This window comes from Molossus molossus, unplaced genomic scaffold (assembly GCF_014108415.1).
Source record: "Molossus molossus isolate mMolMol1 unplaced genomic scaffold, mMolMol1.p scaffold_m16_p_4, whole genome shotgun sequence".
NCBI lineage: Eukaryota > Metazoa > Chordata > Mammalia > Chiroptera > Molossidae > Molossus > Molossus molossus.
Window position 1 is genome coordinate 21,912,773 of NW_023425377.1, and position 24,836 is coordinate 21,937,608.

The window sequence follows — 24,836 nt, forward strand, 5'->3', positions numbered from 1 at the left end:
CTTTGAAAGGATTCAAAGTAATTATACTATCATCTCCCTAAAACATAAAGAATTTTAAAAATACGTTTTTTCCTGAACCGCTGCTAAGAAATCAGTTAGCTCTCTTCACAAGAAGCATTTCAGTAACTGGATGAAGACAAACAATAGATAATTCTGCTATACAATGAGACAAGAGAGTGAGAGTACCCAGTAATTATCCCTGAGTCACAGTGTGACTTAAGTTCCTGGAAACAGGAGCAAGCTGTTGGTTAGAGGATGACTACTGCTCAGGTTCACACATCAGGTCAGGTTGACGCAGCAGAGAGGGAACTTCAGAATACATCTGGGAATAGTGGTGTAAATGAGACCAGCAAAAGGAATTTAAAATTCTACATATCTAATCATCGCTACTGACTTATAACCCAAACACCTAAATGAAGAAAGTTTAACATGCAAAGAAACATACAAATTAAAATCAGCTATCAATATATTATCTCCTCAGTTCTACACTATCAATTATAATAACAGCTTTTTGAGAAAGTGCTGTTAAGTGCATGTAAGAACTGAAAGATGTACTCCAATTTTGGAAACACTGTAAGTGTGAACAAATGCATCTCAGAATTAAGGATATGCAGTGATAAAATATTTATTGCGAATCTCATCTGGGCAAGCATTCTGCTCAGAACTGTGCTGCCATCCATTTGTTCTAGGAAAACATGCTCTGGTGGAAGAGCTCGGTCGGCTTCCTAAGACGGCATGTGCACAAGGAACAAGAGCACCAGCCACGTACATCTCAGGATTACGTAAAAATTCAGGAATATCATACAGCGGTGAAATCCTTTGGTACAGAGAGCAAAGCGCCAAGACAGGACAGTAGTTAGCAGCAGCAGCAGCAGCAGCAGCAGCAACAAACGCGACCCAGAGGGAACATCTTTAGCTACGTGCCACGTCAAAACGAAGCTGCTCAACACAGCCAAACCAGCAATCTGCCACGGGCAGCTAGCACTACTTATCACAACACCCCGCCTGGCTGAGCCGAGAGGCAGGCTCAGAATTGCTCTCAAGAAATCAGCAGGACTGCCTCACCCAAAAGTGCAGGTTGTCCTATGCACAGACAACGGTTCTGAGTGAGACACTTCCTGCAACTGGGACTGAGATGCTATCACACTCATATTCCGATCCCAGCCCTCTGATCATCACGACCACAGTCCAACTACCTGCACCAGTTTATAATGCATGTGGTCTGTGTGTCACTCTTTAATGTCCACTGCAGTATTTCCTAGGCACTGAGATCTCTAATTACAAAATTAAATCAAGAATTTATTTACCCTTCTCTGTTTTAACTTAATTTGCTGAGGCAGGGGGAAAACTCTCTGGAAATGATCCACTGTGCATTCACAGGTCCATCTTCCAGTCTCACAATAAAATGGGACATGGAAAGCTGTTTATTTTTCGTTTTAAACAATAATTCTGCAGAAGAGTCAATATCTGCCACCCATCTGACTCACTTGGACAAGGAAAAAACAGTAAATGCTCACTAAGTACAACCTAATTCATTGTCATTTCTTCAGTACAGAAGTCCTTACTTTTTCTGACCCACTGTTGTCCTAGAAAGCACATCAGTGGGTAACTGTGAAAATGAGGTCCAGTTCACCTGTCAGACTGACCAAAATTAGAATGACTGATATATCCAGTGTTGGCTAGGATGGGAAACTTAGGTGCTGTGGAACAGAGTCTATATGAAATCAGTAATTTTTAGAAAAAGCAACCTGACAATGTAAAAAATATATATATGTTTTTTATCCTCACCCGAGGATACCCTTCCATTTTTTCTTCAGATAGAGTGGAAGGGAGAGAGAGAGAAACATCTATGTGAAAGGGACACATTGAGTGGCTGCCCCCCACACGACCCAACCAGGGCTGGGGACAAACTGCACCCGAGGTACATGCCCTCGTCTCTCTGGACCACAGGTCTCTCTGGACCACAGGCCGACGCTCCAACCGCTGAGCCAAACCAGCTAGGGCGGGAAGAAATTTTTTTTTTTAAAAGAATAGTTTATTGATTTTTTTGAGAGGAAGGGAGAAGAGAGAAACATCAATGTGACAGCAAAACATCAATCGGCTGCCCCTGCAAGCCTCCTACTGGGGATCCAGCCTGCAACCCAGGCATGTGTCCTGACCAGGAATTGAACCAGCGACCTCTCGGTGCACTGGACGACACCCAACCAACTGAGCCACACCTCTGCCACACAAGCCAGGGCAGAGGAATTAAATTTAGATACTTTTTTAAAGAGTTATACTTTTACTCAACTGCTGTCACTCTGTTCTTTTCTCAAGTTCTGGCAAAATGCAACATACTGCCCACAGCCACAGTGTTTAAGGGCACATTTTTCTCAGCCTGACCTCCCACCCCTCTAGATACCCATCCTCTCACGCATTACCCCACAGGCCTGCCCACATGGGCTCCGGGAGGGGGAACAATAACTAGATTTATAATTTTGACAAATATAAAACTAGAGTGGTGGGGAATTATTTTATCTAAATATAGATTAGAAGAATTGGTTTTTATTTTTATCTTAATACTTTTCTCTATTTTCCAGTCTCATAAAATGATCCATGTATTAACTGTCTAACTGGGGAACAGTGTAAACCAGTGATCTCAAGGGGAGTGACTTTGCCCCCTTCCCCACCCCGTCACGTTTGGCAGGATCTGGGGACATGCTCATTGTCACAGCAGGAGGGGAGGCATTGCTACTAGCACCTAGAGGGTAGATACCAGCGAGGCTGCTAAATATCCCAAGAGGCACAGAACAGCCCTCCACAACAATCACCCCACCCTAAATGTCTATAGTGTTGAAGCTGAGAACCCCTAATGTAAATATACCACGCATAAGTAACATATTCCTATTTATGTTCCACTTACTTGTTTTGTTTGTTTCTTTGATTAGTTACTAGGTGGGAGGAGAGAGCCTGGGCTTGTACCTGAACAATGAACTGGTAGATCATGACCAGGCTGACCAGCATGGTGATGTTGGCCAACAGGGAGAAGATGGCCAGGACTCGAAGGTTCCTAACAAACACCAGCAGCACCAGGAACGGCAGGAAGGTGAGCATGTAGAGTCTCGAGTCCATGGTAGGCGTCAGAATCACTGTCTCATTGATGTGGCAGTCATTGGTGGTTGCATTGGCTGCTTCTATCACCTAGAGTAAGGGGAAGACAAGAAATAGAAAAGGCCTCTCAAATGACTGTGGTCAGTGGACTTCCCACTAGAAGTGGTTCCTGACTAATGTTGTTCAGTGTATGAAAAAGGCCATACAGAAGTCTGTGGTTGGTGAAGTGTCTTTGGAGATCTTCATAATTATCATGGCAACCTAATTATTGAGCTGGGTTTGACCATATCTTACCTAAAGACAGGAAGGAGGACAAGACATTTTTAGTTTCTCAATGCCCTAGGTCTTTAGATGAAATCAAACAAAAGACATTGTTCTATGTAAAGTGTTCCAAGTAAAGAATCTTAATTCTTTTGTTGATCAAAACTGGTTTTACTTTTTTAAAAAACTGGTTTGGAAAAAATCCTAAACAGAAAGTTCACTCATCTCTTGCCATTCACTCATTCATTCTCTCTCTCTGTCTCTCAACAAGGGGCCCACCTGTTTAAAGTTGTCAGCCAGAAAAACAAAATAGACACAGCAGAATCCCAGCTGCGTGACAATGAGGAAGAAGTCCACAATGTGCCTGAAGGTGGAGAAGGAAGGAATACAAAGATTACGACGATATAAAGCAAGACTCCCCGAGAGACAGTTTGAACAGTGCTCTTGCCCCAGTCATCAAAGACCCTTCCCATCAGGTGACAAGAATGAGTGTGCCCTGGTGCAAGGAGAAATTGTGCTAAGTGCCACCAGTCTGGAGCTTTGGAAGGTGAAAGAGGTGCTATCTGTGTGGTTTCCAAGGTCCCCTTCCTGGCATCTTGTTGCATGAGGTAAGGCAATACCAAGACTGGAAGGGCCGGAGCACAGCACACATACCAGGACAACTTGCCCAGCCCCCTGACCTCCCCCTCCCCATGGCCCATCTATCCCATCTCACACCGTTTGTTCTAAAGCTACAGGGAACCTCAGCATAATAGCCAGGAAGTGTGGACCCCTTCACAGTCGTTTTCTATAACTTGAATCCAAGAAACAATCTACTCTCACATAAGTACACAGAAACAGATGTACCCAAACAAACTGCTGGTTGAAGCACTGTTACAACAGCAATAGCTGGTAACAACCTAAAGGGTCGTCAAAAGAAAAATGGTTAAATTATAGACCGTTCTTAAATGGAACAGCATACAGTAGCTAAAAAGCATACATTACGTCTATACGGGCTGATAGAGAAATGAGTAAGGCCTTTAAGGGAAAAATTTAGTTTCCTAACAGTATGCATAATATGGTCAATTTATAAAAAAAATTTTAAGAACATGTACATGTTTGTATATCTACAGATAATCCAAAGGATACCCATACAACTGTAACCAGTATATATATTTTACTTTTTGCTTTATGTCCTTTTATTTTGTTCAAAAAATTATTTTTTACCATGAGTACACATTAATTTTATTAAAGCAAGTAAGGAAGGGAGCGAGAAGGTAAGGAAGGGGGCAGAGGGAGCCATGGGGAGAAAATGAAAGAGGGCGAGAAAGAAAGAGTAAAGAGAAGAGGGAGAAGGACAGACAGAGAGGGAGAGAAGCGGGCAGGGAGAAAGGGAGGGATAGAGGGAGAGAAGAATCAATCAACAGCCAACCAACCAACCAACAATGGTCACTGGGCAAGCTGGGTTCTCCCAATCACAGAAAATGATTTTGCTGAAAGGAGTATATAAACCTGCATCACAGGAGGAAGTTTGCAATGAGTGAAGGTGCAAGTCTTCCTATAACCACAAAAAAAGAGTTTTTCTGAAGAATATAGTTTTAATGTAATTCAATTTTTTTAAAGGACTCAGCCCTGAATGGTATCAATTCTCTATATCTAAAAGGGATATTTCCCTTCAGGCATCTGACAAGTTACCATAAGGAAAAATTTCCAAAAGAATCCCCACCTCCTGAAATATCTTTCCCTAACATACCCCATTGTTCTAGCTCCTCCCCTCCTCCTCGAAGTCCTCCTCCTCCTGCCAGTGCCCTTAAGGCACCTACCATGTGCACTTCTATCCGGCACAGCGGACTAGAGATCTGGAAAGCTTCTCCCCTCTGAGTGCCTAGCATGTATTTATAGCTCAGGACACTTTCTTCTTACTGGTTTATACTACTCCTGATCCCTTGTTCACAAACTTCTCACGCCCCATTCTCCTTAGAAAAACTACAAGCTCCTGCAGCACCGGGACCACACAGTTTATCTCAGAGAATTCCCCCTCCCTATACTGAGAATTGTTTGATACCACTTAAGAGAGAGTGCTCATATATATTTGTTGAACAATGAGGGAATTATCCCTGTTCATAGACCGTCAAAGCCGGAACAACCTATAGAGATCTTTCAGGCCAGGCCCCTTATTTTACCGATGGGGGAACTGAGGCCCAGAGAAGGGAGGGGTCACAGAGCCCACGGTCGCAGAGATTAGCACCAAAAGGCTGAACTGGAACGCAAGTTCACTGACCCAAACGATGGTCTTTCCACTACATACACTGTCTCGCACATCTCACCCCCTATCTGAAGGCCTTACCACCGGGCGTCCACAGCCACAATGAGAGAGGAAACCAGTTACCTTCCCCAGTGTGCGTGGTTCCGGAGCCAGGGGATAGGGCTGGATTCCAGTCCGTACATCACTGTCTCCCCATAGTCCACAAAGGGCTTGTTCAGTCTGGGAGGAGGAGCGGGAGAGAGGAAGGGCAGGGTGTGTGGGTTAGACAATGACAGAACAAATGCAGCTCACTGAGACCTGGGCCAGTTCCCCATCTGTCACCTCGGAGATATAACTGAGTCCTGGGTCAAATGCTTTCAGGGATCAGAAGTAGCAAGTCAACGGGACATTTACCTTCATTATAATTAAAAACCGTCTGGCAGAACCATTTCAATAGGTAAATATTACAAAGCATATAAAATTATAACTTACTATGTCCACTGCACATAAGTAAATGTGACAGATGACACAGGATGAAAAAGGACACAACAATAACGGGCAACGTTAATCACAGCGACCTTTCAGGCAATGAAACCTGAAAGGACAAGAGGCGGCTCAGAGGGCTCTCACCTGCGGCAGAAGTGGTGAGCACATTTCACCAGGATACCCATGCAGTGCACGGCCACGATGCCTATCACCAGCAGGCTGAGGGGACCCATCTGGGGACAGGTGTTACGGGCAAGAGAGGGAGAGACAAGCAGGAGAATTAGCCGTGAGTCAAACAGACTGGATTTGAAATGATCAAAAATGCTACACTAAGGCACTACCCAACGACAGAAATGTGATCGTGGAGGTCAGCTTGGTGAGACGAGCATCATCTGAACCTTAGCATGCCTTCGAGAGAATTAATCTCGTGGAGAATGACACAAGATAAGGCTGTGCCAAGGCTGTAGCCCATCAGCAGAACAGAAGGCTCTGACTGTTTACAAAAAGGAGATGGGTTAAGGAGTGTGGGGGACGGCAAAGGTTCTTTTAAGAGCCAGACCAGATCAAGAAAGACCACACTCAGCTAAGGACACCCCACATCTCTGAGCTTTCTCCAACTCTAACAAAAATCAGATGGCTTTGGACAGGAGTCTATAGGAAGTAAATCATAAAAGAAAAACATTCTCAGAGTTGGTCATCTAGAGATGGGGTGTGGAAGGACTGTGTAGAAAATGGACAGACTTCTGTTACTAACACATTAGTTAACATTATTGATAGAAACTGCCTGAGCTATTTCAAGTACCTCCTCCCCACCAGAAAGGAAGCTCCATAAGGGCAGGAATCTATCTGTTTTATTTACTGATAGTATCCTACGAGCCTAGAACAGAGCCTGGCGCACAAAAGGCCCTCAATAAATATCTTTAGATAAATGAACATCCGAATTTTTCTTTTTCTCAGCTGAGTGCTTTTTAAGGCTTTCATTACAATGTTTTAAATGAAGTAAACAATTGCTTAAAAACCCACTATTCTAAAAATGTCATGCAACTTCCCTCCACCGATGCAGACCCTTACCAAGATGCCTGCATTTTTCACTGCCAGGGGCAGCCCCAGGAGTCCTGTGCCAATGTTGCCTTTTAACAGGTGGATCAAAGTCTGGAACCATCTGAAGTGGGAAGAAGGTAGACAAGGGCATGTTAACAACAATGAAAGCTAAATTGATTAAGCACTTAGCACAGTGCTAAATGCCTTCATGTATTACCTCATTCAGTTTCCAGGACAACCCTATGAGATATGTGTTAACTTCATTTTATGGATGAGGAAATAACTTGCCCAAGGTCACACACCTGGCGAAGAGTTGAACCAGGATTCAGTGAGGAGGTCTCATCCCCAAGCTCACTCTCCTAGCCACTGGGCTATAAGCTCTGCTCCCTATGGCATCTCTGAGAACCCCCTCTTTCTTGGAGATTAGACCAGAGGACTGGTAGGATTCTTTCCAGGCACTCTATCCTTCCCTAATGTATCTGGGCCTGGTTTTCACCACAGACCTGTCCACTGTAAAGAATCAGATCCCATCCTGTAATAGAGGATGACAAGCTTCACTGTGTAGGGCAGATACCAGTATCAGAGAACAGGGGAAATAAAAAAAGGAAGCCCCAAACCCTTAACAGAAAGTTTTATGGAGGGAATTTTCATGCCTATCTGAATTCTCCTTGTGCACATATTAAAGCTTTTCTCCTGTTTAAATAAAAAAAGTTTTATGGGAAGTGAACAGAATAAAAGTCACACAGTACCTCAACAGGCCAGAAGTCCCTAGCATACTTTGCTTTAAAAAAAAAAAGTCAAATGCCACAGCGTCCTAGTGGTACCATTGTAATAATCTGGTTACTAATTAAAGGGAAAGGAGCAAAGGGAAGGCCAGACAACACAGGCATGTCATTTACACAGCTTTGCCAGGAAACTGCAGTTTAACACTCTCCAGGTCTGCTCCCACAGATCCATGGGGGAAGGGGCTGGACAGAGGCAGTTTAGGTGCATGCCCAGTGAGGTCTGGGTGACATGGGAAGATGCTTGCCTATCAGTCACACCTGGAAACAAGTCATTGGCCAGAATGAAGTGGCCGCTGCAAGCTTGGGAAGATTTGATATTTAAACACCTGACAAAGGAGTTCCGTCCTCTTGGTTCTCTCGTGCTTGCTCATGCCTGATCCTGCCTTGTGGGGCTCTCGAGCCCTGCATTCGCCCACTCGGCTCACAGCCCTGTGGACCCCACACACAATGGACGAGTGGACTGAAACTAATCTGATGCTACTTGAGACCCAACTCCACCATGGCACGGAAACGTTGGATGCTGGCTTTGCTTTTAGCTCTGCTGAATCCCCAGTTGCACATTTTCCGGGACCAGTTTAAGGGAACTGGGACATTAGAAACCGAGGGATATAACTTCACACAAATAAAGCTTTTTACCACATCTCTTTCCGTGGGGGTTTCCAGAAATGCTTACTCCAGCAGTGCCCCAAGAACCCCGCTCTCACTCATAACAGAGAAGGGCAATCCACACAATTCTCCAATTCTCCACTAGGATTAGAGACGCCCCCTTCAATCACCTGGCTTATCCATCTGCATTGAGGACAGATGTTTCCCTCACCTGTTATACAGACTATCCCCCTCAGGGTGTAATTGTAAAGCCTCGCGCACTTCCTCATTTATTTCTTCACTCAGCCAATTGCTATCATGGGTAAACATTGTGTTAATGCAGTGGTGGAAATAAATAATCAGACACAGACCTCAGTCTCTAGAAACTAATAATGTCTCAAGGGAGAAAGATCCTGATCTGAAGAGCCAGGAACAATGCCCAGGAAGGGGGCAGGTGAGAGCTCAGAGGGGAGAGTCCTGAGCAGAACCCAGCAAGCAGGTAGGGCTTGTAAGTGTGCCAATGAGGAAGGCAGGCCTGGGAACATGAGTCTAGAGAGAAACATGGGGCACCAACATGAAAGAGTGAGCCGGCTTTGCAGCCACTAAGGTAGGAGTGAGAATGGACAAGGAAGTCCTACTTTTTCCCTAGGGAATGGGAACTCATCAAAGGACTGACAACAGAGGACTGGCCTTGTCTTCAGCATTTTCTATTCTTCTGTTACTTCCAAAAGGATACGGATCAAGTCATAAATATTATGGTTTTCACACAGATCACAGACTCACTCACAGATCACAGTGTCCCCTGGCACTGTCTTGAAATTCTTCTGTGAAAATAACCTAAATTCCTCCTAAATGATACTTATACACATTTCTGCAATTCAGGAGAAACAGAAAGCAAATAACACATGCTATTTGACCATATTAGACTCACCATTATCCTCTGGAAAGGAATTTTACTTCTGGTAACCTTTCTCCTTCTACCTCCAAGAAGAAAACTTCTCTAATTTCCTGTCCCCAAGTTTTTAAGGCTACTGCTTCGACTCTAAAAACAAGACGCTGAGCCCTGGCCAGTTTGGCTCAGCGGTTAAAGCGTCGGCCTGCGGTCCGGAGAGACCCGGGTTCGGTTCCCACTAAGGGCACGTACTTCGGTTGCAGTTTGTCCCCGGCCCTGGTTGGTTGTGCGGGTGGCAGCCACTCGATGTGTCCCTTCACGTCGATGTTTCTCTCTCTCTCTCCCTTCCTCTCTCTCCCTCCCACTCTATCTGTACAAAAAATGGAAAAATATCCTCGGGTGAGGAAAAAAAAATAAAATAAAATAAAAACAAGACGCTAAATGTTCTTCTGGACTGTTCTGAGGAGACAGCTTAAGGACAGACTGCAGGGTTCCAGGAGTGACTCCATTATCAGCAGCCAGTGACCAGGAGATTATGGGGAGGATGATGAGCCAATAAAATTTCTATCTTGGCAAAGGTAAGCACTGTACCAAACCCAGCTGCCTCCCAGAGCCCTCCCCTAGATGCCTGAGCTGGGTGTTGTGGGAGATCAGGTCCCTCCAGCCCTGACTCTGACACTAATTCCATGACAATTCCCTTCCCTTCTCGGGCCTGCTGTCCGTCTGCAGAGTGAGGAGACTGGACTAGGACAACACATTCTCCATGTCCCTTCAGCTCTGAAACACCAGGATTCTAGGCAATTGACCAAAATTACTCTTTTTACTCAGTGGCCCACAGCTGGGATTACCCAAAATCATGAGTATCATTAATTCAACTCCAGGGACTGCAAAGTCTTAACTGGGGATCCGAGAGGTGGTTAATAAGGCAAATAACATCTTAATAAGCCTTGCAAATCTTTGTGGCTCTGTTTATGCTCTAAATCAGTAGTTCTTATGCTTTTTGCTCTCAGGATCCCTTAACATACTTATAAATTACTGAGGATCCCAAATAGCTTTTGCTTACATAGATTATATCTGCTGATATATATATACTATATTACAAATTAAAACCAAGAAATTGTACAAATATTTATTCATTTAAAATAGCTACAAACATATTTCATGTTAATATAAATAAATAACAGATTTTTAATGAAAAGTAACTCTATTTTCCAAAAAATAAAATGGAAGAAGAATGGCACTACTTTACTTTTTTGCAAATCTCTTTCATGTCTTGCTTAATAGAAGATAGCTAGATCATCTACTGCATTCACCCTACTGTGATATGTTGTTTAAGTTGAAGTATGCAGAAAATCTGTCCTCACACAGACATGTATTTGGAAAAGGAGTCTTTTAATCGCCTCTTCAGAAAATTGTGGTAATCATTATTGATACTACACCAAAACTCAACATGTGGTCGTTTCTTAGAAGTTAGTTGTAATGTGGAATCTGACCTTTTCATCCTCTATTACATTAAAACCCACTGTTAATTTTGCTCTTTGAATGATCTTTTTACCCACACACAATTTTCTAACATCCCACTTTGGTCATTTGGAAGATACTGGTTCTCTGGGTTACACAAATCTTCCAAATGATGACATATTACCTTATATAATGTCAAAAAATCACACTTATTAATATCATCACTGATCTCATTCAGAAAATCTTTAAGCAGAGGGGAGCTGTCCAAGCTCACAGTGCTGGATACACGTTTTTTTTCTAATATTGAAAGCTCAAATTTTATTGTGGGCAACAAATACCGTTGACTCTTTTTCTTGAGGTTACTATCTCCTTATGATGGGACTGTGATACCTGCCATCACTTACAGATGGGCTTTTGGGTCACCTATCTTGCATCACAGTGAAGGCAGGACATCCCTCAGAACAAAGTATACCCTGAAAAACATCCCAATAAAAAGCCCAAGAAAGATATCTTCTGATTTGCTCAATTTCCAACAAACAAGGGTAAATAATATGGGGTTGACTACTAGTTATAACTCAATGTGAAAAAAAGAAACATTTAGAATAGCTAATAGGCATGCATTAGCTTCAATACATATAAAACCTATGAGCTACCATCCTGAAACTGCTAGCTGGTTCTCATCGAACTTCAGAGATGTCTCTTTAAAAATGAAAATTTAGACCAGATGGCAAACATTGCATAAACAAGTTAATGCCTGAGAACAAGGAGCAAAAACTGAGAGGGGAACTATAGAGAGAGAAGTTTAAAAGAAATATTTCACAATAATGAGTGTGACTTCTGAAGGGAAGCTATCACATGTCATTGGCTGCATCTGGAGCTCGTTCGCCTGGGGGAAGCCACATGGATGGAAAAGGTTAGGAGGAAAGATGGGAAAGATGGTCCTCACTGCTCCCAGTTGTGCTCTATGCAATCTTTTCCATCAGGTAACAATGCAAGAAAATGGGGGGAATCTATAAAAGCATGCCACAAGATAAATAAGCTATAGAGACTGAAGCGTTCTGAGCAGAACTCAGAGAGCAGGGGGCTGCTAATGTGAACAGTCCAGTTCACCAGAGAAAGTGCCCTACACCAGGAGAGATTACAGCCAGAGGGAGTTTCACTATTAATGACTTCCAAGAGAAGCTTCCATGGTCTCCTTGGGCCTTCACAGGGGACAGCGTAAGTCTAGGACACAAGGGATCCCTCAATAAATCATACTTGATCAACAAGGGAACACAAAAAGGGTGATAGCTAAGCTTGAGGAATAAACAGAAGGTCTGTAAAGGATGGGATGCTGGGATGCCCAAGAAAATGTCAGGGTCTGCTGAGATTGGGGACCTGGTTGGAGAACTCAATGGAATAGAAAACGCTCCTCTGAATCATGTCATTTGAGTGGAAAGCATGAGACAGTAAGCATAGCTTCACAGTGAGGTCCTCAATTTTATCTTACATTTGGGGGAACTGAGGGCCAAACTCAGCCCAGATAAGCCTTGGGATTCAGTTTCCAAGGATGACACATAAGCCCTTCTTAGAGAATGCAAAGCAGATCTCCTCTATTAACCCCTTGATTTTTTTTTTTTTTTTTTTTTTAGTGCAGAAGTTATTCCTCCCTCTTCCTATTTCTTCAGCCAAATGAATTGGCTGTTTGGTGACAGTGACAGAAGTGTGAGGGAAACTTTGCAAAGGAGGCTTCCAATTGGGCTCAGAGGTATTTGAGGTTCTAGTACAGGTGACCCATGGTTCTAAATTAAGAGAATGTTCTCTCTACAAGTTTTTCTTATGTTCATGCTCTTAGTCAGCATGAGTTGGTCTAGCCTTCTAGGACCAACACAGTAGAAATGAACAAAGATAAGAAACAGACTATAGCCCAACCAGTGTGGCTCAGTGGATTGAGCATCATCCCGTGGACTGAGAGGTCCTGGTTTGATTCTGGGTCAGGGCATATGCCCCGGTTTCTGGCTTGATCCCCAGTAGGGGGTGTGTAGGAGGCAGCTGATCAATATTTCTCTCTCATATTGATGTTTCTCTCTCTCTCTCTCTCTCCTTTCCTCTCTCTCTAAAAAAATCAATAAAAACATATTTTAAAAAAAAGAAAGAAAGAAACAGACTACAGAGTGGCAGGCAAGAAGCTCAAATCTCAGCACTGTTAATTGCCCAACCTCTTTATATCTTATTTTCATCAATAAAGTGGGGGAACTGGGAAGATGGGGAGCAAAAATAACTCCAAGAGATACTATGTTACTAATGCAGAATTTAGGAACGTGAATTTCCCCCAGGAGGGTAGAAGAAACAGCTACTTACGTTGTGCTGCTGCTTTCTCCGAATCGCTGGTAGGAGCCCGAGGAAGAGAAGTTGTTCAGACCTTCGGATGGGCTCTCATCTGGGCTCACATCAGTGGAGCTGTAGTCAGGATAGTCCTCATTTCGAAGTCTCTGTGTGGACATGGTAGCTGTGGGGACAGGGTCAGTGCTAAGACCTCCAGTGGCTGGGGCCTTTAACTCCAAGCCTCGGGTGGGCTCTGGGGCAAAAGCAGCCATTGTCACAGTAGTTCAATGACGGCTGCACTATGGGTTAAGTACAATGTGAGTGCTTGTATTTATGAAAATGAAAAAGGTACAAAGTTCACATGGGCAGGCTGAGCTGACTCAGCTTTTAACATTCAGCCTTCCCAGTTGGTGCCACATTCATCCGATTCTAAATTTGTCACAGCACACCTGGACAGAGCAGAGGTGAGGCAAGATGTAAACTGACACTTCCTGGAAGCCTTCCCTGATCCTTCGGTTGAGATTAACTACCCCTTCTTTTGAGATAATTGTTTGGACCTTGAACAACAGTTAAATGGTATCTACTTCCATTTTCCCCAAGAGCAAGCTCTCAGAGGACAGGAACCTAAATATTCTTAATTGTATCCCATTTTTCCTCTGCGTTCATTAGAGAAAGAACCTTGTTGCATTCAAGAAATACCCTCCGGATGACCCAATTCTGTCCCAACTTCCCACCAGATCCCAAAGCCACAGATGACTCTCTCTGCCATGGCTTCTGGCTATCCCACACCCTCTGGAGGTCGTCAGTGGCGCTCACCGTCTCTTCTTGCAGCCAGAACCCTGAGAACTGGCCGCCGAGAGCAGCACAGAGGGAGCCCAGGAGCACGAGTGTGTTCACCACTGGCCCTTGTCTCAATAGCTCCCCTCCACAATCCTTCTTCCTTTTTATTTTTACAGATTTGCCAATTTTTTAAAGATGGTGAAAGAAGAGACCCTTCCTGTTGTGTGCTGGAGAAGGATGGTGAGGGTGGTGTCCCCTGGGCAGACTTTCTCAATAATGGTACTGAGACCGACTTCTCTAAGGTACGTAATCATAAGGGTACATTTTGGGAGTCGGAGAGGCTCCAGAATCCTAGAGACTATTGCTAAAAGAGCATTCAGAGGTCATTCCAACTGCTCAATTTACAGATGAAGAATCAATCCCCAAAATATGAAGGGACCTGCTCAGCCCCAGCCAGGGAGCAGCAAAGCAGTGAACATATCTCCTGACACTCTGCCTGAATCTGGAACATCGACTGAATACAGTGCCAGTTGCCATGAGGGGATATTATAATGAAAAAGACTCAACTTCCTGACCTCCAAGAATCTGCAATTGAGTGATTTAAAAAAAGGTATATTAACATTAAAAATTACAAATAAAAATCCTCCTGACACTTGGCAGACTGGCATAACTGCCTACCTATAAGGGCAGTTATGCTCCCCCAGCTGGATGCCCACCCTGAGTCTAATGTCCTCTCAGAGACCGGTGAGGAGACAGGACCTCTGACAGCCATCACAGCATGCCATGCACCCAACACTAGCTGCCACAGGATAGGTCTGTACTGAGTTCCCCCACAGGTCTAGCACCAGGGAACTTTTCACAAACTGCCCCCACCCTGGCACCTGAGTGATCCAGGGTGACCTTATTTTCTCCCACCAACTGTAATGGAGATGGGACCCCACAAATCTCATAAGGAAAGTGCTTAGTAGAAAGCCAGTAAAGAGCTTGGAAGCTAGGAAGGGGATCCTGCCCAGCTTTACCACCAGAGCAACTTTGCCAAGTATCTAAGAGGGTGTCATTCACTCACATGCTGGAGGAATTAAAGCCATCTAGCTCTGGGGCAGTTAAGCTCATGAAGGGGCCAGGGTAAAAAAATCGTGAAGTAGTTGAAAACTACTATTCAGGCAAAAATAAATAAGCTAGCTTCTATGTAATTTAGAATACCTAGGTTCTAAAGCTGCCTCTATCACCAGTTTGCTTAGTAAGTTGGAACAATTCTCTTTATATGTCTAGGGTCTTTTTTCCAAACGTGCAGAAAGGGTAAATTAAAATCTCTCAGCAACTCTCAAGCTCTAATATTCCAGGAACCAACTAATGTAATTACTTATGCAAACAACAGCTAGTTTTTAGTCTCTTCCAATATACCAAAAGTGTCTGTATAATAGAGCCTTCCAAGTGAATCCTGCGTGTTACTGAAGGAGAAAAGACAGTATACAATCCCTCCCCATCAAGTTCCCCAATCCCTCCTCTTCAATCAAGAAACCACTCTGTTGCTTACTTGGTACAGATATTCAATTCATTTCAAACACTGTAAAGGTGCCTCTTTATATTGCGTATAAAACCTGAAGTTACCCACAGCAAAGTATTGCTAAGAAAACTGCTCAAAAAGAGGATGACATCTATAGATCTAAAAGTCCAAGAAACAACGGCAGGATGTGGGAGATGTGGCCTGGCAACTGTGTGAATGTTGAAAAGGAAAAAAAAAAAGTTACATATGGGTTTTAGTTGATAAGCTTAACAGAAGTCAATGATATAATAATAGATACCAAATAAGCCAATGCAATTCCAGGCTGCACTAGGAGAGAGATTCTGGTAGATGATATATAGCACTGTTCAGTGTTGCCAGGCATGGTATTTTGTGTTCCAGGTAGCACACCATAAAAGGCAACAATGGCAAATTGCGGTGCAGCCAGGAGTCAGCAGCAGGATCAAGAAAGGGATGGGAGCCAACTAAATGAGGAATGGTTAGAAGCATGGAGAAGGATCAACCCGGAGGAATGGCAACTTGAGAGGTGGAACTTTAGTAAAGGGAGGCAGGTCGTTGGTTAGACATAAAAACTACCATTAAAAGCTGTCCTATGCCCTGACCAGTTTGGCTCAACAGTTAGAACATCAGACCGTGGACCAAAAGGTCAAGGTTTTGATTCCTGGTCAAGGGCTCGTACCTGGGTTGCAGGTTTGATGCCTGACCCCAGTTGGGACTGTGCTGGAGGCAACCAATCAATGTGTCTCTCTCCCATTGATGTCTCTCGCTCCCTCCCTTCTACTCTATCTAAAAATCAATGGAAAAATATCCTTGAGGAAGAATTAACAACAACAAAAAAGCTGTCCTGTGGATAAGGCTTGTTCTGTGGGGCCTCAAAGATCAGTCAGAAATTCGATCAGTAGGTAGAATGTAAAGGGAGACAGGTCTTTGGTTAGACATAAGGAAGAACCTTCTATCAAAAGGAGTAGTCCAGCTCAGCTGGTGTGGCTCAGTGGTTGAGTGTCGACCCATGCACCAAGAGGTCGCCAGTTCGATTCCCAGTCAGGGCACATGCTCAGGTTGTGGGACCAATCCCCAGTGGGGGACATGCAAGAGGTGGCCAATCGATGTTCTCTCTCATCAATGTTTCCATCTCTCTCTCCGTCTCCCTTCCTCTCTCTCTAAAAAAAATCAATAAAAAAGGGGGGAAAAAAAGGAGTAGTCCACATGGAATAGTTTGCTCTGGGACATAGTATATTTCCCATCCCTGGAAAAGTCCAAGCAGAAACCCTTCTCAGAGCTGTTAAGTAGGGATTCAAGTACCACAGAGGGTGGGTACAGTCACTCCCTCAAGTTCCTTCTAGCAACTAAGTCCTCCTCCTCTTGCTTTCTAGCTGTCCCCACTGAGTGCTAGCCTCCAAGGACACCCTGCCCCTGGGCTCCCTTTGATGAAACCTGGTTCCCAAGTCTACTGCTGCAACAGCCAGTTCCTGCCATGTGGGAGGTTTTAACAATAGAACCTGTTGACTGTCTAAATGAGGGGTTGAAATATGTAAGAGTTCAAGACAAGCTTGTCCTTCATGTTCTTGAGGACAATGAACATTATGTGTGGCCCATCAACACAAAGTCAAAATCCCCATAAGACATTTAGATCCAAAGGAGTGAACTACTAAGTAAGAAAAGGCTGCATGTTTGGTAGCAAGTGTGTGTGTGTGTGTGTGTGTGTTTCTTCAAGTGTACATTCAACCAAAATTGCATTGAAATATAAACTGTATAATCTTGATAAGTTTTCTTCTTTTTCCTTATATAATTTTTAGTTATGAATGTTCTCCTTAAGTTTTTTCCCACTTATTTCATATTCCTTGAATCTACATAGTGCATGTAACAATGTTTAATTGTAATATAATGGTACATCATTATATTAATATAATAATTTGCTTCACTAGCTCCCAATTGTTAGATTTGGGGCTTCTGTTTTTTTTGTTTTGTTTTGTTTTTCTTTTTTCAAATAACTAGCTTATACCACAGCTAAAAAGAATTCACATGAATAGTTCTTAATTTCTGAGTCATATCCTTGGTGTAAAACTAGGTGAACAGGCTCATTTTATGGTTCTTACCGTATAAATGATTTAACTAACCTATAGTGTCACTAGCAATATATGGACATGACTGTCTCTTCATGATCCTGACAATGTTGGACTTTATCATTTGTTTTTTTTTCTGTTTTAGATGAATGGGTGGCTCCTCATACTTGTTTTATTTTACATGTCTTTAATTTCCAGTGAGGATCACTGATAAAAACACTTTAAGAGCAACTCTCCCCCACCTATCAGAGTGGTATTTCTGAAAATACTAAACGCACTTTTGAAAATACTAACACGTTCTCAAGATAGCTACTTAGGAATTTACTCATTGGATTCTATTCCAAATTCAGTACAATAAGCAAGGTCAATTCCAACAAGGAGGGAGAATCCATTTCTACGTACTTATAGGTCTCTTTCAGGGCATATGGGAAGGCTGAGGAGGAGAAAGAAGAGGAGGGAGAAAGAGGCAGTACTAAAATGTTAGTTAGCTTCACTACCAAAAGCTAAACAATATTTTTGAGATAGGCTTGTAAACACATAGAAAATTATCCTCTAAAAACTATTAGACCCATAGACAGAGAGCAGGCTGAGACAGCTACTGGGAAGGTGGGGGTTGGAAGGATCGAGAAAAAGAAAAAAACTCATGGACACAGACAACAGTGTGGGGATTGCCAGGCGGGGCTGGGGGGGCGGTGGGCAGCTGTGGAGGACAGTGTAGGTGGGGATAAATGGTGATGGGAGGAGACCTGGAGTGGTAAACACACAATACAGTGTACAGTGATGTGTTGTGGAATTGTGCACCTGAAACCACAGCCACTTTGGAAAACAGTACGGTAGTTCCCCAAAAGGCTAATCATAGTTACTATAAGACCCAGCAATTCCATTCCTAAGTATATATTGAAATGAAAACGTATGTCCACAGAAAAACTTGTACACAAATGTTCACAGCAGCATTATTCCTAATAGCCAAAAAGTGGAAATAAACCTGGTAAATAGATAAATGAAATATGGTATATCCATACAATGGAATATTATTCAACAATAAAAAGAAATGAAATACTGACACATGTTACAACATAGATGAACCTTGAAGAGATTATTCTAACTGAAAGAAGTCAACGACAGAAGACCACCTAGTGTATAATTTCATTCATATGAAAGTCCAGAATGGGGAAAGTAGATTAGTAGTTGCCCAGGGGTAGGGAGTTAGAAGGAATTAGGAGGTGATACCTAAGATAGTTTCTCTTGGGGTGATGAAAATATTCTAAAATTGATTGTCATGATGGTTGTACAACTCTGTGACTACATATATTAAAAGCCACTGAATCATACATTTTAAAATTGTTGAACTGTATGCTATGTTAATTATATCTCAATAAAGTTGCTAAAAAGAAACAAAACAGATTTCTAGGCCCAATCTGACTCAACCTGAGCATTTTATTTTTAACCAGCCAGATGATTCCAATTATAGGTAGATTTATATAAAGCACTAAAAACAACTATGTCTCATTATGATGTATACACCCAGGCCACACCTCCTACCAGAGTTCATGAGTGGTGATATATGCAGACTACGAGTGTCACCCATTATTCTCAAACAATTACATTGGGTTGGACTTTGGAACCCAGAGAAGCGGCAGATTCTCTAGATGCATTTTCTCTTATCTGTTGCTGGAATTCAAAGACTTGGCCAAGGATGAAGATCATGCTGCTATGTGCAGTCTACAGGGAGAAAAGTGAGAATTTCTGACTTCCACATGATTTATTTTTAAAGACCATCAGAAAGGACTCCATCTAACCTACCACAGAAGTACATTCCATAAATTGAGACTCCTGTCTGAAAGAGTCTTGCGTGAGGGCAGCCACAAAGCAGCTGCCAACCTCAGCAGGCTCTGTACAGAAGAAGCTGGATAGGCAAACACACTCACTGTTCACCCACATTCATAAAAATCACCAAGTGTTAGGACCAGGTGTGACTTATAGAAGACGGAGCTCCAGCTTCCCATTTAGAGGTGAGAAAACCAAGATCCCAGCTGGTTAACGATTTGGAATTAGAATCCAGCATACCAGATTCCTAGTCAGTGTTTTTCTGCCATACCATAAATGATCCACCCTCCCTAAAATCTCCCTCAGAACAGAACTGGGATGGGATTAGGTCTGCGGAGGGATTTCTGCATAATAAAAAATACATGAGTTCAGAACTTAGTTGGGTGATCTTGAGCAAATTAATTTCCCTTTGCCTCAGTTTCCTTATCTGAAAAATATTAATAATACCTACATCACAACACTGTTATGAAATAGAAAGAGAAGGTGTTAAATATGTTGCTTGATCCATAATGGACCCTCATTAATGGTAGCAATTGTAATTATTACTTCAGAGAAGTTCAAGGACAGGAAGTCAGAAAGTTCACTGTATAAATTAAGCGCTACAGTCCTTCCTCCATTCCATCACTCTGGGGTGCTGAGCTAGGTCCCCAACATGAAAATGGTGATCTACGTGCCATGAGCATCCCAGTAACCCAGGCAGATGGATTCTTGCATTTCTTGGAAAAGGGAAGCACAGAGGAATCTTTCCTACTCGACAAGATCATTGAGAACTGGCCCTGGGTGCCAAGGCGTCCAAGAGAAATGTTTAGAAGGTAAAAAAGAGCCAGCACCAAATGCAACATCATGTGGTTTCTGAAAATGTCCCATCCACTAGATCCCACACCCATTAAACAGAGGCTAGATTTGTGTGCTCAGACGCAGCCAGTAAGGTCTGGCCAAAGTTAGGGAGGTTCACGATTCCTCTAAGGCCTAGATTGAGGGAAACAGACTCAGTATGAGTTTCTCCTATGGAAAAAAGAGAAAAGCTAGGTGTTAGTGGTTAGTCACCTATTCTGGAAGGTGTTAATAGAACCATGCTAGCAAAAGTAAACACTAAAGTCTATTCACTCAACCCAGTTCTAGGATCTTGATTCAGGTCAAGGTGGGAAGAAGAAATGTATTATTAAGAGCAATGACTCTTTAATGTCTGACCCTTGAAGACACAAGCATTTAAAGAAGTGATAGTCACTGGGAGGGGAAGAGGGTATTGGAAAGAAAAAAAAAAAAAGCATTAAGTACTTAACATGAAAATAGTTACCTGAAGCAAGGGGGGCAAATAAAGCATTCCCAAAAGTAGACATCTATCTAGTCTACTTCATACTCCACATGCTAATAAGTCCAGTTCTAGAATTGCACCGAACCTCTCAATTGGAAGAAAACTTAAAACTTTACCTAGTCCAACCTTCTACGCAACACAATAATCTAATCTACAACATCCCCAGTGATAATTAGCTTTGGTGACGGGAATCCCCACCCCACAAACCACCACCACTATGCTCTATGTTGCAATGTGAGAGAATGCTAATTCTTTGAAAGTTCTTATGCTCACCCAAAAACCACTTCCGTTATGTCACTTCCATCCACTGGTCCTGGTTGTAGTCTCTGGACTACTGCAAAAGAAATGGAATCTGCCTCCTTACACTGCCTTTAAAATAGACAAGGACAGCCCAGCCAGTGTGGCTCAGTGGACTGAGCATCAGCCCATGGACTGAGGTCCCCATTGGATTCCTGGTCAGACACAGGCTTGGGTTTCGGCTCGATCCCCAGTAGGGGTCGTGCAGAAGGCAGCCGATCAACGTTTCTCTCTCACATCCATGTTTCTATCTCTCTCTCCCTTCCTCTCTCTATCAAAAATCAATAAAAACATATTGTTTGCCCTGGCCGGTTTGGCTCAGCGGTTAGAGCGACAGTCTGCGGTCCAGAGAGACCTGGGTTTGGTTCCCGCTAAGGGCATGTACCTCGGTTGCAGTTTGTCCCCGGCCCTGGTTGGGTCGTGCGGGTGGCGGCCACTCGATGTGTCCCTTTCACATCCATGTTTCTCTCTCTTGCTCTCTCTCTTCCTCCCACTCTATCTGAACAAAAAGTGGAAAAATGTCCTCGGATGAGAATTAAAAAAGAAAACATATTGTTTTAAAAATAGACAAGGACAGTTCTGAGCACTTCAAGTTGCCACAAGGATGGGGCCGAATGAACAGTCAGTCAAGGGAAAATAAGAACCCAAGAGCAGGCAATTATAAACAGCACAATCAGAAAACAAAGGGAGATAAACTTAATACCATCATCAGAGCAGCCTCTGTTGCATATAGCCTTTAGCCCATACAATCAGTCTCCAGCACAGAGCAAATGACCAAGCCATTGGTGTCCCCTTACTTTCTGCCTTCAAGAACATCTTTAAAGAAAATGTGTTCTAGCCCTAGCCAGATGGCTCTGGAGCAATGTCCGGTACACCAATAGGTTTTGGGTTCCATTTCCATCAGGGCACATACCTAGGTTGAGGAAGCAACAGATTGATGTTTCTGTCTCACATCTATGTTTCTCTCTCTCTTCCCCTCACCACCCCCACTCTATCTGAACAAAAAAGGAAAAATGTCCTCGGGTAAGGATAAAAAAATAACAAAATAGCCCTGGCGGGTTTGTCTCAGTGGTTAGAGTGTCGGCCTGCAGTCCAGAGAGACCCAGGTTCAGTTCCCGGTAGGGGTGCATTCCTTGGTTGCAGTTTGTCCCCGGCTCTGGTTGGGTCGTGCAGGTGGCAGCCACTCGATGTGTCCCTTTCATGTCGATGTTTCTCTCTCTCTCTCTTCTTCTCTCTCCCTCCTGCTCTATCTGAACAAAAAATGAAAAAGTGTCCTCCGGTGAGGATAAAAAATAAATAACAAAATGATAAAGGAAAAGAAACAGTCAAAAACATTTTCTGCTGTCATCATTGAGTGTGGCCATAGTCCGGAGACAGGAAGAAAGAGGGGAAGGGTTTCATGGCTACCTGGAAAGAAAGAAGTTAACTAGGGACACTGCTCCCCGGACAACTGGATTAAGCCCTGTCACAAGGAAGATATTCATGCACACTGGGGAGAAAACCTCTCTGGTTAGAAAACAGACCTAGATATGCAGGGAATGTCAGAGCAGAAGACGTCCTTAGGGATTCAACCCCATCACTGCACAGACTGGGAAACCTAAACCCACGCGAGGCCGGGAAGTCACCCAAGGCTGCAACGCAAGTGTCAGAGCTAGAACAAAACCCCCTGGTTCCCCAATCTCCGTTCTTTCCAGGATACCACGCCGCGATCCTATTTCAGCAAGCCTCAAACAGCTGCAAAACATCCACTCAGATAACCACTACTCCCCAAATCCCACGCGCTACAGGAAAAAAGAAAGCGGTGATCTTTCTGCGCTTGGGGTTCACGCCAGGGCTCCCCACAGCCTCAGCGGGGACCTTACCCGCCCTTCGATTATTTCATATTTTGGTATGACTTACAGAGAACTGCAGGACGGCCAGAAACAAAACCTAGGGAATGATGAGGCTGCAGAAAAGAAGGAGAACACAGGCAGAGGACACACCCAGGGCCGCCCAGGGGGCGGTGGAGAACGCGGAGCTGGGGGGAAAGGGGAGCGCGCGTCGCCGCTCGGGTGTCCTGCAGGCGGCTGTGCAGGCGGCTGTGCGGTGGGGAGCAAACAGCTGCTGCAGCGCTGCGACGCCCTCACCCGCGACCTTCGGCCAGCCCCGACCCCTTCGCGGCCTCGACTTCCCCGACTCCGGGGTGCGGGTGCACGGGCGGCTTCCAGGGTCCCCGCGGTGCAGGCGCTCCACGACCCAGAGCCCCACGACTAGCGAGCGGCCGCGGCCCGCGCAGAGGCCTGGGACTCGCCAGAGACGGCCGGACTCCTCCGGGAAGCGCGTTAGCCGCCCGGGCTGGCCGTCCCCGCGAGGTTTCCCATCTCGGAGCCTCAGTTTCTCCACCTGTCAAACAGGACGGAGGGCAAGGGAGCCGGGTGAGGGACAAAGGACTCTCCGGGAGGTGTGCCGGCTGCACACCACGGCTGAGGCCGGGGAGCCCGGGGAGCCCGGGAGAGTCGGACCGCATCCCAGGCTGGTGGGTGCGGGACCCCGAGCATCCGCTGCGCCCCTAAGGAAGGGGACGTGGCCCCGAGGAAGGCGCTGGCTGGCTTCCAGGCACAGGCTGTCAGCGCGCGGACTCACCGCTCGGTTCCGGCTCCGCTCCGGCTGGGGTTCCCGCTTCAGTGAAGTGCACCCCACCCCGCCTCAGCGCGGAGGTCCAGCCATCCCCCTGGGCTGCCCGGCAGCCGCTTCCGGGCCTCCTCACGTGACACGGGCGCCCCAGCCCCAGGCCCCGGTCACAAGCTCCCGCGCCGCAGCTCCACCCCTCTCGCGGTGCTCCAGAACGCGGCTGCGCAGCACCCCCTGGCGGCCAGCGGCTGCCACTGCAGGAAAGACGGTGTGGGGGCTGGAGGACTGGGAGCGGGAACTGGGCCGGGTGCTGGCCTCGGAGCATGCGCAGTGAATCCCGAGTCAAAGTGTGCTGTACCCTGAGGGTGGGTTTATATCTTTGCTATGTTTTCGTTTACCCGTCCCAAAGAGCACACATTGGTTTTATAATCAAGAAATAATGCATCTTTTTAAAAATCATCTGATCATATTTTTGGAAGTTGACACAAACTCATTTGTAGTTGCTACTGCAAATGGGACTGTGAGGTAAGGCAACATTATCTTTTTACTATATTAAAATCTTTTAAGCAACATTTTTAAATGAATGGCAACATGTCAGCCTGTTTGAGGTGTGTGTATTATCTGTGCTTCTCTTGCCTCCTTTCCACAGATCTTACTTTTAAAAATGATGAAACTACTGAACCAAACACATACATACAAACTATTGGAACAGTTACAAAATAGATAAATCTCAAAATAATGATGTTGAGTGAAAGAATTGAGAAAAATATTCCATTTATATAATGTTCCAGAAAATTTTAAATAATCTGTGGTGACAAATTCACATCAGTGGTGGCCAGGGAATGGGTGGAAGGTCAGGAGGGGAGAGTGATTTTAAAGGGGCATAACTTTCAAGGAGAGAAATATGTTCATTGTTTTGAGTGTAGTGATGGTTTCATAGGTGAATATATATGTTGAAATTTATCCAATTTATACACTTTAAACATGTGCAGTTTATTTCATATAAATTATATCCAATAAGCTGTTAAAATATTTAGTAAAATTATATAAGCAATACATTAATATATTCTTATTAGAAATGTTACACAATATATAAGTATATTAATAGTGAAAATTCCCCTTTTCCCAAATTTGCTCTCCTCTCCAAAGATAAAGTTACTATCAAGTGAGTATTGTTCATCAAACCTTTCACTATGTATTTATGCAGAAACATATATATGCAGAAATAGGTAGATTTGTGGTGTCAAAATTTAGACTATAACAGTACTTATTGTTTTGCTTAAGACTTGT

At 44.1% G+C, this 24,836-nt stretch overlaps 1 protein-coding gene across 2 annotated transcripts in view; it reads right to left on the reverse strand.

Moving 5' to 3' along the window:
- The window catches only part of LOC118615245 (proton-coupled amino acid transporter 1), a 41,483-nt gene extending 17,815 nt beyond the window's left edge, over positions 1-23,668 (reverse strand). The window contains exons 1-7 of one of the 2 annotated variants that reach the window (XM_036240002.1): positions 23,559-23,668; positions 13,166-13,313; positions 7,133-7,223; positions 6,206-6,294; positions 5,720-5,815; positions 3,631-3,715; positions 2,962-3,180 (exon numbers count right to left, since the gene is read on the reverse strand). In XM_036240002.1, coding sequence (XP_036095895.1) covers positions 2,962-3,180; positions 3,631-3,715; positions 5,720-5,815; positions 6,206-6,294; positions 7,133-7,223; positions 13,166-13,308 — 723 coding nt within the window. In that variant the 5' untranslated portion in view covers positions 13,309-13,313; positions 23,559-23,668. Of the gene's footprint in view, positions 1-2,902; positions 3,181-3,630; positions 3,716-5,719; positions 5,816-6,205; positions 6,295-7,132; positions 7,224-13,165; positions 13,314-23,558 lie in introns of both variants that reach the window. The other variant, XM_036240003.1, reaches the window with a different exon arrangement.
- Positions 23,669-24,836: the final 1,168 nt, after the last annotated feature.